We start from the raw sequence: 13,575 nt of genomic DNA on the forward strand, positions 1-13,575 counted from the left end.
ACTAGGGGGCGCTAGACATGTATTTTTCATGCCTAGCGCCCCTAGAGGCCACAAGCGCCGCAGCACTGTCGCAAAGGAAAATAACTGGCCAACCTTAAAACCAAACTAAAAACTAAACCTTTAAAACGCTAAACGAGCAACATTTTGAGACAACAGGGAGAAACGCAGTCATGTTACAACTTTCTGATGAGGAACTCGTGGCAGAAGCCATTTCTCAATCTGAAGGTTGCAGCCTCCGGATGTCGTATTTCTAAGCTGCATACGTCATAAAGACTGTCTTATTTCAGAATATTAACAATTATAAAGTTAACTATTATACTTAGTTAATCATATATTGTTGCAATATGCTTATGACTTGCGTATGTAATGCTCGGTTTACCTTAATTAAACCAGGCTTGATGACGTATGCAGCCTGCATATTTGACCTCCGGAGACTGCAGCCTTCCAATTGAGAAACGACCAGAAGTATTTCCTTGTCTTTTTCGAAACACATATTGTTGCATCGTCTCTCTCTCCCTCGCCACCAGGATTTTCCGCAATGGCGCTTGTGTTTCCTATCTTTTGTGTGAAAATTGTCGCTCCAAATCCAAATAAAGCGATGAGTTTAGGTCTGCCGCTTTGTAATACGTCACGCGAGTGACAGCGGAACGCAGCAAATGAGGAAGAGAGAAGAGAGAAACGCTCGAATCTGATTGGGTAATGAATGGGGTTTGGTTTTACACTGTGTGAGTTTGAGCAAGTTTGACTGTTATAGCATCCTGGATTGTAATGTAAATACCATAGAGAGTAAAAGAAATGTAAATACGTGAACACGTGAATGCAGCATCTGAATACAGGGAACTATATGCATGATAATCGCCGTCATTTATGAAGAAGATCGCATTTATGTATGAATCAAGATCGTGAGTTTATATAAAAAATTGCCTTAAAGGGGAATCGTAACCGGGGAAACATTGTCATAGGTCCGTGACAATAACACCGTGCCACAGAGTCACATAATAGAAGTTGCTCTCTACACTCCTTAAGTAGCCTCCAGCAAAATTCACGTTCAAAAAAATTGTGTGGAGGAAGTGACGTATGCCATAAAGCAGTTGAATTTTGTAGGTTTTTTTTGTGCTCTGGTTACTACCCGAAACCCTAAGTTTTAAAGTACGAGGAAAAGCGATACAGACCCCGTCAGGCTATGGTAGACATGTCATTCAACCTATTTAAAGTCGATGTACTATCACAAGGGTCTTGAAAATGTATTATGAAGGTTGAAAAATTACATGGTGTCGCTTTAATTTTAATCGATGTTTTGTTAGGTTTTGTGAATATAAGTTAATAAGAACATTAAAAGCAACACCGTGCATCTCATTGATGCATATGCTACCGAATGCCAAAACATGCAGTGAGTATATCACTTACTTTTCAAAAACCAGCCTTGCAGTACCCAGATATTAAATTTACACGTGCATTCAGAGCATAATTATGCAGAATATTACGACTTTTAAAAATTAACGTTATATTAATTTTTAATAGGCTACTTTAGCCAGCCATGCTTTTTTGATGGAGGACGTACGTGAGGGAACACACACGCACAGAGAACAGTGACGGCAGGTAAAGGAAAAATAAGTTAAATGGTGTTTTTCTGAAAAAAAATTCTAATGGATTATAAGATCATCAATATGAACTCTAAACAATTAACTATTATAAACATAACAGCATGAAATGGCTGAAGAGGAACTCGTAACATTTAAAGCAATAGGTGATGTATAGCTTTAGCCTACATAAATGCTTCTCATGCTTTAGTTTAGTTACGTTTTAACAGTTAGACTAAAGCGCGTACATTATGCAGCGCTTTTTACATCCGAGTCCCACTTAGATAAATATAACTGTTTTGTTGTTTTGTATACCACGTGAGGTGGGGGATAGGCAGGGGTGTCATGCACCAATGTTTTTTAAGGGGACACAGAATGCACAGCTCACAGAAATGTGTGCATACACAGGCACTTACATTTCTAGCAATCTGAGCGCCCTTGCCTTCATGCAAAAACCTCCAAAAGTGTTGACTAACTTTTAAATCAAATACTATTCAGTCGGAATAATGACATATTGGCATCATATTTACATCTAAAACGGCATGCTTTGTTTATTAAGGTTTTGTTTAATGACTTGTTTAATTGTGTCATTAATGCATTTTGCACAACAACTGCATTATCCTATAAAATTTGTTATTTTAAATCCATAAAGTATATAAACAACAAAAATGACATAAGCTTTTAATTGATTTTAATGTTCAATAATAATAAAAAAAAACATGTTTAGATAAAAGTATTAGTGGAACGGATTTTTTCACGAAATTTTACCCCATATGTGAACGTGTGATTCCGCGCTCCTGTGAACTCTGGCGAACTTTGGAATTGTTCCAATATGATGAAACTAGAAATCTACTAATATAACGTCGAGACGGTCACATTTTAAACCATACATTTTCTACACAGAGGAGGTTAATTACCGTACTGGGGTTTGGAAATGTTGTGAGTGTTGTTTTAATTCCTCAGATAGCAAAATGCAGCAGCAACAGCAAAGAGCTTGTGAGCGCGACACTGATGACATCTGCGACTGTGCTGACTGCAGCGCCTGCCGCCAGAATAAAGTAATATAACATGATCAAAACAATATCAAAACGGCAAAAATCTCTGAAAAGTGACATGCAGCAAAGAATTTATAATATTGTGCATATTAATAAACAGATTTAAAGACAAGTAATGGACGCTTTGATTTTGAGGTTGCATGCAAAATCCATTTGGCTCAAAAAAACCGAGGGGGCACGTGCAGTTTGAATGGGCATGACGCCTCTGGGGATAGGTACCGGAACACAGACAGTCAAAACCCAAGAAGTCCCAGATCCTGTTCCGGCAGGATCTGGCTCAAATTAAGCCATATTTTAAAAAAAATACTACTTTTAAGAAATGCGGGCCAGGAAGCGGGTCGGGTATATACAGTTTTGAAACTCAATTAAAACTCAAAAATCATCACTTTATTTTGTCCCATTGTTTTCCATTTTGCGGGTGGTAAAACTCCTGTGCACGTCGTTTAAATTCATTGAAATTTCGTTTACTTGTAGTTTAGCAATTAAACTAAATGTATATTACAATTTCAATAATGTTTTTACTCTGCACATCGCCTGAGGAAATCCGAAGTTGTGTCAAGGGGAATCAAACTGACAGTACCTACAAAAGGGTGCCTACAAAAAGGGTATTTGTACCTACAAAAGGCTATTGGAAAAAACTTGCATCTGACCTGCAACGATATCATTCTGGCTTTGTGGGATGTCAGCCAGCGAGTCCTCTGATTCTGATTCCTTGTTCTTTTACTACTAAAACCAGGAGGGCATATTAAGTGTTCACTTTAACTGACTTTCATTTTAACTTAGCAGCTATGGTTGCGTGTTTCACACACAAACACACACCTCTCCATTCAATTCAATTTCAATTAAATTTTATTTATATAGCGCTTTTCACAATTGTTAATTGTTTCAATGCAGCTTTACATTAATAGATGTAGGAAAAGCATAGAAAAGCAAGCATAGTTATAATGTAACGTATACAGTAAAGTAGTAAGTTAAGCCAAAGGTGGCGGACTCTCCAGGGGATGAAAAAACCCCTAGGAGAAAAACCCTCCTGGCTAGTCTAGGGGGAAAACTCCTAGGAGGAGAAAACCCCTGAGAGAGATACATATATATTTATATATATAAATACTATCGGGATGTGAACGGGTAAGTGAATTAAACTGGTTCCGCCGGTGGTCACTAGTCAGGCATCGGCTGGGCATCTCGTTGAAGGAAGGTCAGTAGATCACATGTAATGCAAGTGTCATACAGTATTGTGGTTTAAGTCAGCTTGGTTCCAGACAGGCTAACTATTGCGGCATACGTAAATTACCCAGATGAGTTATGTGAGTGCTTTGTTCTAGACAAACTAACTATTGCGGGATAAGTACATTTACTGGACATTTTATGTGAATGCTTTGTTAAAGAAGAATGTTTTTAGTTTAGATTTAAATTGATCGACTGTGTCTGATACACGTACATTATTTGGTAAATCATTCCAGAGCTTAGGTGCTAAGTAGGAAAAGGATCTACCACCTTTAAACACTTTTGATATTCTAGGGATAATTAAGTGGCCAGAATTTTGTGATCGCAGTGTATGTGATGGATTGTATTCTGATAGTAATTTTTTAATATACGAGGGTGCTAGGCCATTTAAGGCTTTATAGGTGATTAGTAATATTTTAAATTGTATGCGATATTTAACTGGTAGCCAGTGTAAAGATGCCAGAATTGGACTTATGTGGTCATACTTCTTAGATCGAGTAAGTACTCTTGCGGCGGCGTTTTGAACCAGCTGTAGCTTGTTTACCTGATTAGCGTGACATCCCCTGAGTAACTAGTTACAATAGTCTATTCTAGAGGTCATAAAAGCATGGATAAGCTTTTCTGCATCTGATGCAGACAGCATATGGCGTATTTTTTAGATATTTCTAAGATAGAAGAATGCTGTGCGGCAGACGTTGGAGATATGACTATCGAAAAATAGATTGCTGTCGAACATCACGCCTAAGTTCTTAACCGTGGAAGATGGCGTGGTACAGCCATCTATGGGCAACTTGTAATCTGACATATTAAGTTTGAAGTGATTTGGTTCAATAATAAGTATCTCTGTCTTATTGGAGTTTAGCATAAGAAAGTTATGTGCCATCCAGTCCCTAATATCACTAATGCAGTCTGTTAGCTTAGCAAACTGGTGGGTTTCGCTAGGATGTGTCGAGATGTAAAGCTGGGTATCATCTGCATAGCAGTGAAAACTTATGTTATATTTCCTGATAATGTCTCCTAGAGGTAACATATATAACAAGAATAGGATAGGGCCTAAAACTGATCCCTGTGGTACGCCGTATTTAACCGGGGAGTGAAATGACTCTTTCTCATTTACATAAACAAAGTGATATCAATTGGTTAGATACAATCTAAACCAGGCTAACGCCTGACCACTGATGCCAACATAGTTTTCTAGTCTATTGAGTAAGATTCTGTGATCTATTGTGTAAAAGGCTGCACTAAGGTCTAGTAATATTAGGATTGAGATTTCACCACAATCGGATGTTAAAAGGTTGTCATTTGTAACTCTAAGCAATGCTGTCTCTGTGCTATGGTGGGGCCTCCAGACCACGTTGAGTTGTTGACACTGACAGCTGCAAAAGCGACGCATGCGCTTTTAACTCGTAAAATTTAAGGGTTCATGGGTAATGTAGTCTCTGCTTTCGGTGGGACAAATTAGGAAGCGTGTATTGTGAAGAGCGCTCTGATAAGCACCAGCACTGCCAAATGATTAAATTAAACCTCTGATTTAAACAGATGTGCAAATGAGCATTCCGGTACACTAAAAGCACGTTCTGGGCGCACGGAGAGGTGGTGGTACGCTCAAGAGCTATATTTGGAAGTGGCGGTACTGAATACCGGTGCTTACCGTGCCACTTAAAGCACTGCCAGTTAGTTGAAAATGTCGGTCGGGTGCGGGTTGTTTATACATTGACCCGCGCATTACTGATGTCTGCCCATAGAAAATCATTTAAAAAAGCTGCCATAAATGCATTCTGTGTGATCTGTCCCTAAAATTTTAATTGTTGCTTGCTATTTTGCATACAAAAAATATGGCAGTAATCAATTTCATTCTAAGTTAGTTTTTTAATGTGTCTTTTAAAATGATGTTTGTTTGGTTTTGGCTGTATTGATTGATGTCATTATAATCTATTGTTTTCCATGTTGATTTTTTTAGGAGATGCCTGCTTCTTTTTCAGAGGCTGGACCCACATCACCTCGTGTTCAGAGCTCATTGTCAGCTGATGGGACAGTGCATCAGGGGTACTCTTTGTCCTCTGACACAGGTGAGGAGGATCAGACCCAGACTTTATCCATTAAACCCTTTTCATCTGCTCCTGCCCCATCAGAACACGGTGGCAGTGACTTCATGAAGCGAGCAGTGGCCTTCCTTCGTCGTTCGGGTAATAGTAGTAATGTCCAGAGCTCTGATTCGCCCAGCTATCCTCTTGCAAATGGACACACCCCAACGGTTGGCAGCCAAACCTACTCTGCATACATAAGTAGTGATAATGACTCTGAACTTGAAGATGCTGATATAAAGCGAGAGCTACAGAAACTAAGAGAGAAGTAAGTAAAACCAGATTTGCCCAGAAATTGGTTCAGTTCTATTGACCTCCCTGACAGTCACGCGGGTGAAATTAAAGCTCCCGTATCTCTGCAGGCATATGAAGGAAATCTCAGAGCTGCAGGCTCATCAGAGAGAAGAAATCGAGGTTTTGTATTCTCGGTTAGGTCGGCCTGTTCCACCCAACTTGGGTTTTCTGCACGCAGTGCCCCCTACAGGGCGCCGCCGCAGAGCCTCCAAACACAAGCTAAGAGGAAGTCGACTGCTCAACCCCATGGTGCAACACCTGAAGAACAATCGAAACAACAACTCTGGTAAGTATATACATTTTTAAAAACAATGATTTTGATGCTTTCAGACACTCTGCTTTCAAACACCACTGCTTAAATCTACATTGCTACAGACAGTATTTGTTAGCAGAAGTGATTTTGCGAGACATGGGAGAGAAAGAACTTAACTTTTTAGCACTATGTAAATATTGATTTTGTTAGAACAGCTATTCATAGTGTTCATAACTTAGATTGCTGAAAGCCTTTATCATTTTAAAGTGGAGGTCTTCACAGGTCTAAAAAGTTGTGCCCCGACCTCGAAAAGACTCGCGATTGCGCCCGTCCTTTCATGCTGTTGCCTCTTTAGGATGAATTGCTTTCTTCTTCTCCATATTTTTGCACTTTGCTTGGTCTTCTAAAGTGTAAATGTATTGCAGTCTTTTTGACTACTGATATGCTACTATCTGTCAGGGTCTATTGGTTTGATGCTGTTTTGTTCAGCAGGGCAATTTGACACTAATCAGTTTTTTCTTTGCTTGGGAGAATTAACCAAACATTTTAACACAAACATTTGTTACATACACATGAACGCTAAAGCCTGAGATACACTGCACGATTTCAGGCGGTCCTGTGTCTAAAGATAGACTATGATAGTTTTCTGACAGTGTCAGAAATTCAGCATGGTCAATATGCAGTGTGTTTGTTGCTACGATCTGTGTATCAGTATTTGTTTACCACTAGCACATGCTGATGACGTTGCGCTAACTTGTGTTGCAGCCTTCAAAGCCTCTGATTCAATAGGTGTCATTATCATTCACCTACATGCTTGTCGTACCCAATGAATTAAAAGGCACTTCATGACATAAAGGTTTGCTGAGCTCTGCTGTAGTCCAGTATGACATAATTGAATAATATTCTGTCCATCTCCTGTAGGTGAGGCGTGTTCCAGTGTTTCAGCTTCTCCGGTCAAGAGCTCGGTTCTGGATAATGGCTCTGTGAGTTCTAGCACACCCACGTTGGGTCCAGTAGCAGAACCACTGGAGCCAGTCCAAACTCAACAGCCCTGCTCACTGAAAGGCTCTCTCTCCTCAGACAACATCTATGGTCCCACCACACACACACAAGCCATACAAGGTACACATTCACACACATACACATGTACACAAGTGCATGGTGCTGAAACTGTAAGTCAGAGTGTAATTTTCAGACCTCATTAAAAATAAAACGCTTGGTTGCTGGGACAAAATCACAGCACACAATATATGGTGTTTTGTGTAGAAACAGACTTTGGGTCAATGAAATTTCACAGTGGGCAGAGCTATAGAGCAAAGGCAAACCAAATTTCCAAAATCAAAAACTAAGAAGTTAACAGAGAAAAGATATGTTGTACCTTTGATAAGTGCTGTTTTGCAATGGCTGGTTAGGATATAACAAACAGACAGGTGTCAGAGGTGCTTCACTGATGCTATAGACTGCACTTTGATTCATTTTGTTTCACTCACACACATCTCACTCATGTACATGCATGGGATGATGTTATTGATAACTGTTTCAGAGTCTTCCCTCACAACTATGCCATACCTTTTTTTGTATTCATTTTAATTGAGTCACTCGAGGAGTGAAATGTAACTGCTCTGTTTAATCTGATTTGATGACATGAAAAAGCTTACATGTCCATCAAACTATCTGACTCATTCCTACTTGTCACTAGGCACTTTCACACATCTGACTTAAAGTTTTTGTTTAGTGATTGCGTGTAAATTAGACCCTTTGAGGAGGTCACTGTGGTTCAGTGGGTTGCAATTTTGCCTCACAGCAAGAAGTTTGCCCGGTTCAAACCCCGGCTGGGTCAGAAGGTCTTTCTATGTGGAGTATGCCATTTTCTCCTGTGTCAGCGTGGGTTAACTCTTGCTACACTGGTTGTCCTACCTCACTGTATGTGTACACTGAATGTCTCACCCTGACATCCCCAATTTCTGGGGACGGAAATAAAATAAAGTCAACTTTCTTACATCTATCTTAAACAAAACAGTGAACTAAAAAAACAAAAACAAATGGGTATTATACGGTCTATATTGTTCATTATACCCCTTGAGGACCGAAACTATGGAATCAACCATTTATGTACAGCTTAGGGAAGCAAACCTTTGTTAGGTGCCCTCTGTACATGCATTTATACCCTGATAGCACACATACATCTCGGAGACATCTATTTGATGTCTGCGTTTACATCTGCAAGACGTCTTATTTAGATTGTTTTCTCATCTCCTAAAAGATGTCATATAGACATATTGAAGATGTCTGCAAGACGTTTTTGATTGAGAATGTATGTAAAGCAGCTCTTTTCTAAGACCTTTATAAGATGTTTTACACACCAGATGTATTCCAAATCTTTACCAGACCTCTTACAGAGGTACCTGTGCTATCTGGGTTAAATCCATTCAATGTTGCTCTTAGTTAGTTGTTAACTAACCACATAGTGTATTATCTTATAGCTGTATATTATTCCCATATGCACATGACTTTGAAACCCTGACTGATAAACTTGCTGATTATAACATGAAACATGTATTTGCTGTAAAGTTGTTTTGATTTAAAATGTGTTGAGAATCACTAAAAAAATCAACATGATTTAAATTTAAATTAATGTAATGAATCAAATTAAATTAAATATGAATACATACTGGGAATACAGTAAAAAATAACCGCTTAAAGCATTACCCATTTACCAAATAAACAAACTGAAAGACAAACACATTAAAGTGCATAGATTTGGTTAAGTTTTTTTACTGACATATTAATTACTGAAAATTACTTATAAAGGGCAAACGAAACAATTTGGAAATCTGTTCTGGAGTATTATTAAAAAAAAAGATTACACAGCTTTGTTTGGCAGTAGGCTACTAACAAGACGTTAAAAATATTACAAACCCATACCTTTCTCTTGTTACCTTGCTTCACGTTTTTTTCCCTTTATTGTGCCCCAGACGGATAGCATAGTTTTAAAGCATATAATATGCGCATCGTTAGCACATCACTTTCCTGCGTCATGCACGCGACCGTTTCTGGATTTGAAGGCTGCAGCCTCCGGAGGTGGCATATGCGCGCTGCATACGTCATCAAGCCTGATTTATTTAAGTTAAATGAGCATTTCATTTGCAAGTCATAAGCATATTATAAAAATTAACCATTAACTAAGAATAATAGTCAACATTATAATTGTTAATATTCTGAAATACGTTTTTATGACGCATATGCAGCCTACAAATGTGTTATCTGAAGGCTGCAGCCTTCGGATTGAGAAACGACCTGCATGTTGTCAGAGTCACATATCAGTGATTAAAGAAATCATTAAGTATTTTTAAAAACCCGCATAAATTCGGAAGTTTGCAAAAAATTTAATTATAGCGTCTTGTTTTCATTAAACATAATAATAATTTTTATTTGGTATAATGGTTTAAATAATTCTGAGATCAAGTAGGTAAAATATTCTCACAATTACATACCTTAGATCTTTTTTTTACTAAATAGTACTATTGCTGGCTTTTTTAACTTATAAATAATTCATACATTGAACAAAAATAATAATTGGTTTAGTTCTGATATTGTATACTTTTATAAAGAAATACATGCTGTATTATTACATTTTTAGAATATATTAGGCTTTATATAAGGTTTGTACTCTGAAAATACTTTATTTGTTACAAACAAGAGATAAAGAATTTACAAACGTTCTCATTTCACCATATCCACAGGTGAAGAGTCATTAAACAATAAATTCGTGGGGAAGCATTTAAGTAAGCAATAATGTACGAGAGGCTGTGCTGCATCGTGAACAAGCAACGGCCGAAGGGCGTTGTTAGGCACGACGCGAAGCGGAGTGCCAGCAACCCCTTCAGCCGTTACTTATTCACGATACAGCACTTGCCTCGAGTACCTTATTGCTTACAGCACTTGCCTCGAGTACCTCACTGCTTTTATAGAACGATTACCACACAATATTAAAGTAAAAAAAATATTAGTGCAACTTTCATGAAGTTAAATCAATAAAAGCATTCCTTCCGCTAGAAAAAATAGTCCCTGACTGCGAACAACAACATGAAAGCTCAAATAAAAACAACAAACTGTTCTCAGACTTTGTCTCATTATACGTTTATGTGTTGCTAAGGGTGTTGCTAAGGGCGCAGTGATATTAAATAGAACCGTTGGGTGAAGCGGTCATAGCAGTGTTTTATCGTGAATAAAGCACACCTATTGACCAATCAAAATCAAGGATTGGAACTAACCGTTTTATAAAAAACATTTAAAAATAGATGTATTTGTTTAAAAGCAAAGCATTTATTTAGATGAAGCAGCTACTTTGCGCCTTCTACGGTCTCATAATCGGTCATCATTTATGTTCAAGAGACTCAATAATAATCTTTTACATTTTAATCCTTTAAAAAGGCGTGTTTGTGCTGCTTCGCATCCATGTATGTGATAACAAACCCGCGTTGTCATCCCGTTAATACTGTATGCGCATATTATCAACGCGCTCTTTACTCTAGCAAAAGACACTCGCGTCGCGCATTGCGCCGGTTGTATAATAGAGTCCAAAGTCTCTCATGAGGGGACTAATGCCCATGGAGTTCAGAATTTCTTTGTGGGCATGCATCAACCAAAGGTGTGTGAGTCTTTTCTGGGTCCTGGTGAGTGCGTACCCATACAAAAGATGCAAGGCAGAGAAGTGCGCTCGGATGAGGCCACGGAGATGGGTAGGCACATGAAATTAAAATCCAAAATACACGTAATAACCTACGTGTGTCAAAAATAATTTCCTAAAATATTCATAAGTAAAATATAGACGGGGTTGCCGGTTTACAAACATTACAGGGTGCGCGAGCATCCAGGAGGCAGAAAGCCCGATTGGTGAGCTGATCCGCTACTGCAACAACCTTAATTATTGAAGCGTCCTTTATTGTTTGTATATAAATAAAACTTGGTTTTAGTTGGAACTGTTTTTCTGTCTTTATTTTTGCAGTGTTACTGTGATACGTGTATGAATTATAATGTTAGGCTAGTAATGTAATAGTCGCATTTACTGGTATGTTAACATCAGGCACCCAGCACTGACTCTGTTGGTACTATTATCCACGCAGCAACTCCTTTGCATTTTGACTTACAGACACAGCTAGCCTACAACACAAGGCAAGTCTCTTCTTTCTGCCTCTCGCAACCAGTTAATGACGTCGCCGAGCAACCCATCTATAAATTGTGCAAAATTTTTTTCTTAAAAAAATCTCCCTCTTGCCAACAGGGGGTGCTGCAGCACCCGCAGCACCCCCACTTCCCGCGGCCATGTGCACCTGTGCGCATTTCACTTTCACTTTTGAATTAGAGGTAGTTTTAATAATAATAATAAATACAGTGCTTGTGTACGCTGCATTGAATCCGCGTGCAATGCAAGGGCAACAATTGTTTTAATTAAGTGCTTGAGTCAGTGTGTGCCGGTACATGTGACGGAGGCCAGCCAATCCCAGTGCTGCTTAAATGATGGGTTTATTATTATTCTTAATGAAAAACACAACATCAAAACGAGTAAACACGCAGCTCTGCTATCGTCATTGTCAGTTAGCTCGTCTCACACACTCTGAAAGTAATAAATTAAATCTGACACCTGCTGCTTTGTGATGTGACAAACATTCACCTCGCACTGAATTCAGGCAGAAGACATATTCAGTTTTTAGTGTCTCCTCTCACTAACGAAATTTAAATGATTACAAGAAAAAATCAAAATGGTAATGGAAGACGGTGCCGCAAGTGATCTAATCAGTGAGAGGCTACACCGACTATCGCAACATGCCTAGTACAGCTATTAGGACAGATTTGGCCCCAGATTTACCATTGTGTCTGCAAAAACATATTGTTAATCAATGTCTGGAAATGATTGTTATAAAACTGCCATATTTTCCAGTTCATGTGTGAAAGTGGTTAATGATAGGATTGTTACTGACTGCAGAGAAGCATTCCCATCATAAAAAAAACACTGACATTTACACACTTTCACAGCCAAATTAACCTCTGTTTTCTGAAATGCTTAACCCATGTTGTGATGTTGTTGCTTATATAATACCTGTTGATGGGATTTGATCTGATCGCTGCCTGTGTTTGGCTGTTACACCGGTCTCTCTTCTCTTTCTCTCTCTCTCTCTCTCTCTCTCTCTCTCTCTCTCTCTCTCTCTTTTATATTCAATTCTCCACAGGCTGGACCGTTTACCACCAAACATCCGAGCGAGTCACCTATAAATCTAGTAGCAAACCACGCACTAGATTCCTCAGTGGACCTGTGTCTTTGTCCATCTGTTTGTATTTGTTCTACTTTTCTTCTATTATCCATCATTCTGTTTTCTCTTGTTTTTTTGTACTGTATTACTTTTACATTCACTAACGCACTCAGTCAGTGGTCATTAGTCACTCTCATCTCCAGTACATTTGATGTTCATATCAGCCACTTTCCATGAATAGGGAACAAAAAGGACGCCTGATAATGTCAATTTTATTTGCTTTTTTTATTGAATGGTCAGTGAATTAATAAGCTTAACCAGTAGTATGTTGCTTCATCTTTGTTTGATTTTGTTACTTTTTAATAAACAGCTTTAAATTAAAAAAGTTACTTAAATTAAGTTGTTTTACCCTTTAACTGTAACCCTTTTATGAGTGTGGGGTGAAAAGTCGATGTGCACCTTCAAATGAAAATAACTATATTTTTTGGTTTAGAAGCCTAACCTTGGTCTTGTTTTAAAAAAGACACTTTATTTTTTACCTTGTATCTCTCTCAACATTACAACAGCGTCATGAATGGGCTAATGAAACAGGCTAAAGTGCGCTTTGTTTTGCGTCATTTAAGTAGCCTATCATCAGCACAAATGGAACCTGATTACTATACACAAATAGACCTATTAATGAATAAATAAACAAGAAAAAAACAACCTACCTACAGAACCCCTGCTGTGCTCCTAAGTCTTGTCTCGAAATGCTTTCTAAGATAAGACGTTCCCAGGTTCCGGCTATCAACGACAAAACTTTATTCAACTCCTGCAACGCTCGCTCCAACTAGG

At 38.5% G+C, this 13,575-nt stretch overlaps 1 protein-coding gene across 7 annotated transcripts in view; it reads left to right on the forward strand.

Annotated features, from left to right (window-relative positions):
- LOC129415025 (serine/threonine-protein kinase WNK2) overlaps window positions 1-13,575 on the forward strand; it is a 120,201-nt gene that overhangs the window by 90,558 nt on the left and 16,068 nt on the right. For 4 of the 7 annotated variants that reach the window (XM_055169190.2, XM_055169192.2, XM_055169196.2 and 1 more), the window contains 4 exons: window positions 5,820-6,211; window positions 6,306-6,523; window positions 7,412-7,612; window positions 12,721-12,819. In XM_055169190.2, coding sequence (XP_055025165.2) covers window positions 5,820-6,211; window positions 6,306-6,523; window positions 7,412-7,612; window positions 12,721-12,819 — 910 coding nt within the window. The remainder of the gene's footprint in view (window positions 1-5,819; window positions 6,212-6,305; window positions 6,524-7,411; window positions 7,613-12,720; window positions 12,820-13,575) is intronic. The other 3 variants (XM_055169193.2, XM_055169195.2, XM_055169191.2) reach the window with 2 other exon arrangements.

This window comes from Misgurnus anguillicaudatus, chromosome 5, assembly GCF_027580225.2.
Source record: "Misgurnus anguillicaudatus chromosome 5, ASM2758022v2, whole genome shotgun sequence".
NCBI lineage: Eukaryota > Metazoa > Chordata > Actinopteri > Cypriniformes > Cobitidae > Misgurnus > Misgurnus anguillicaudatus.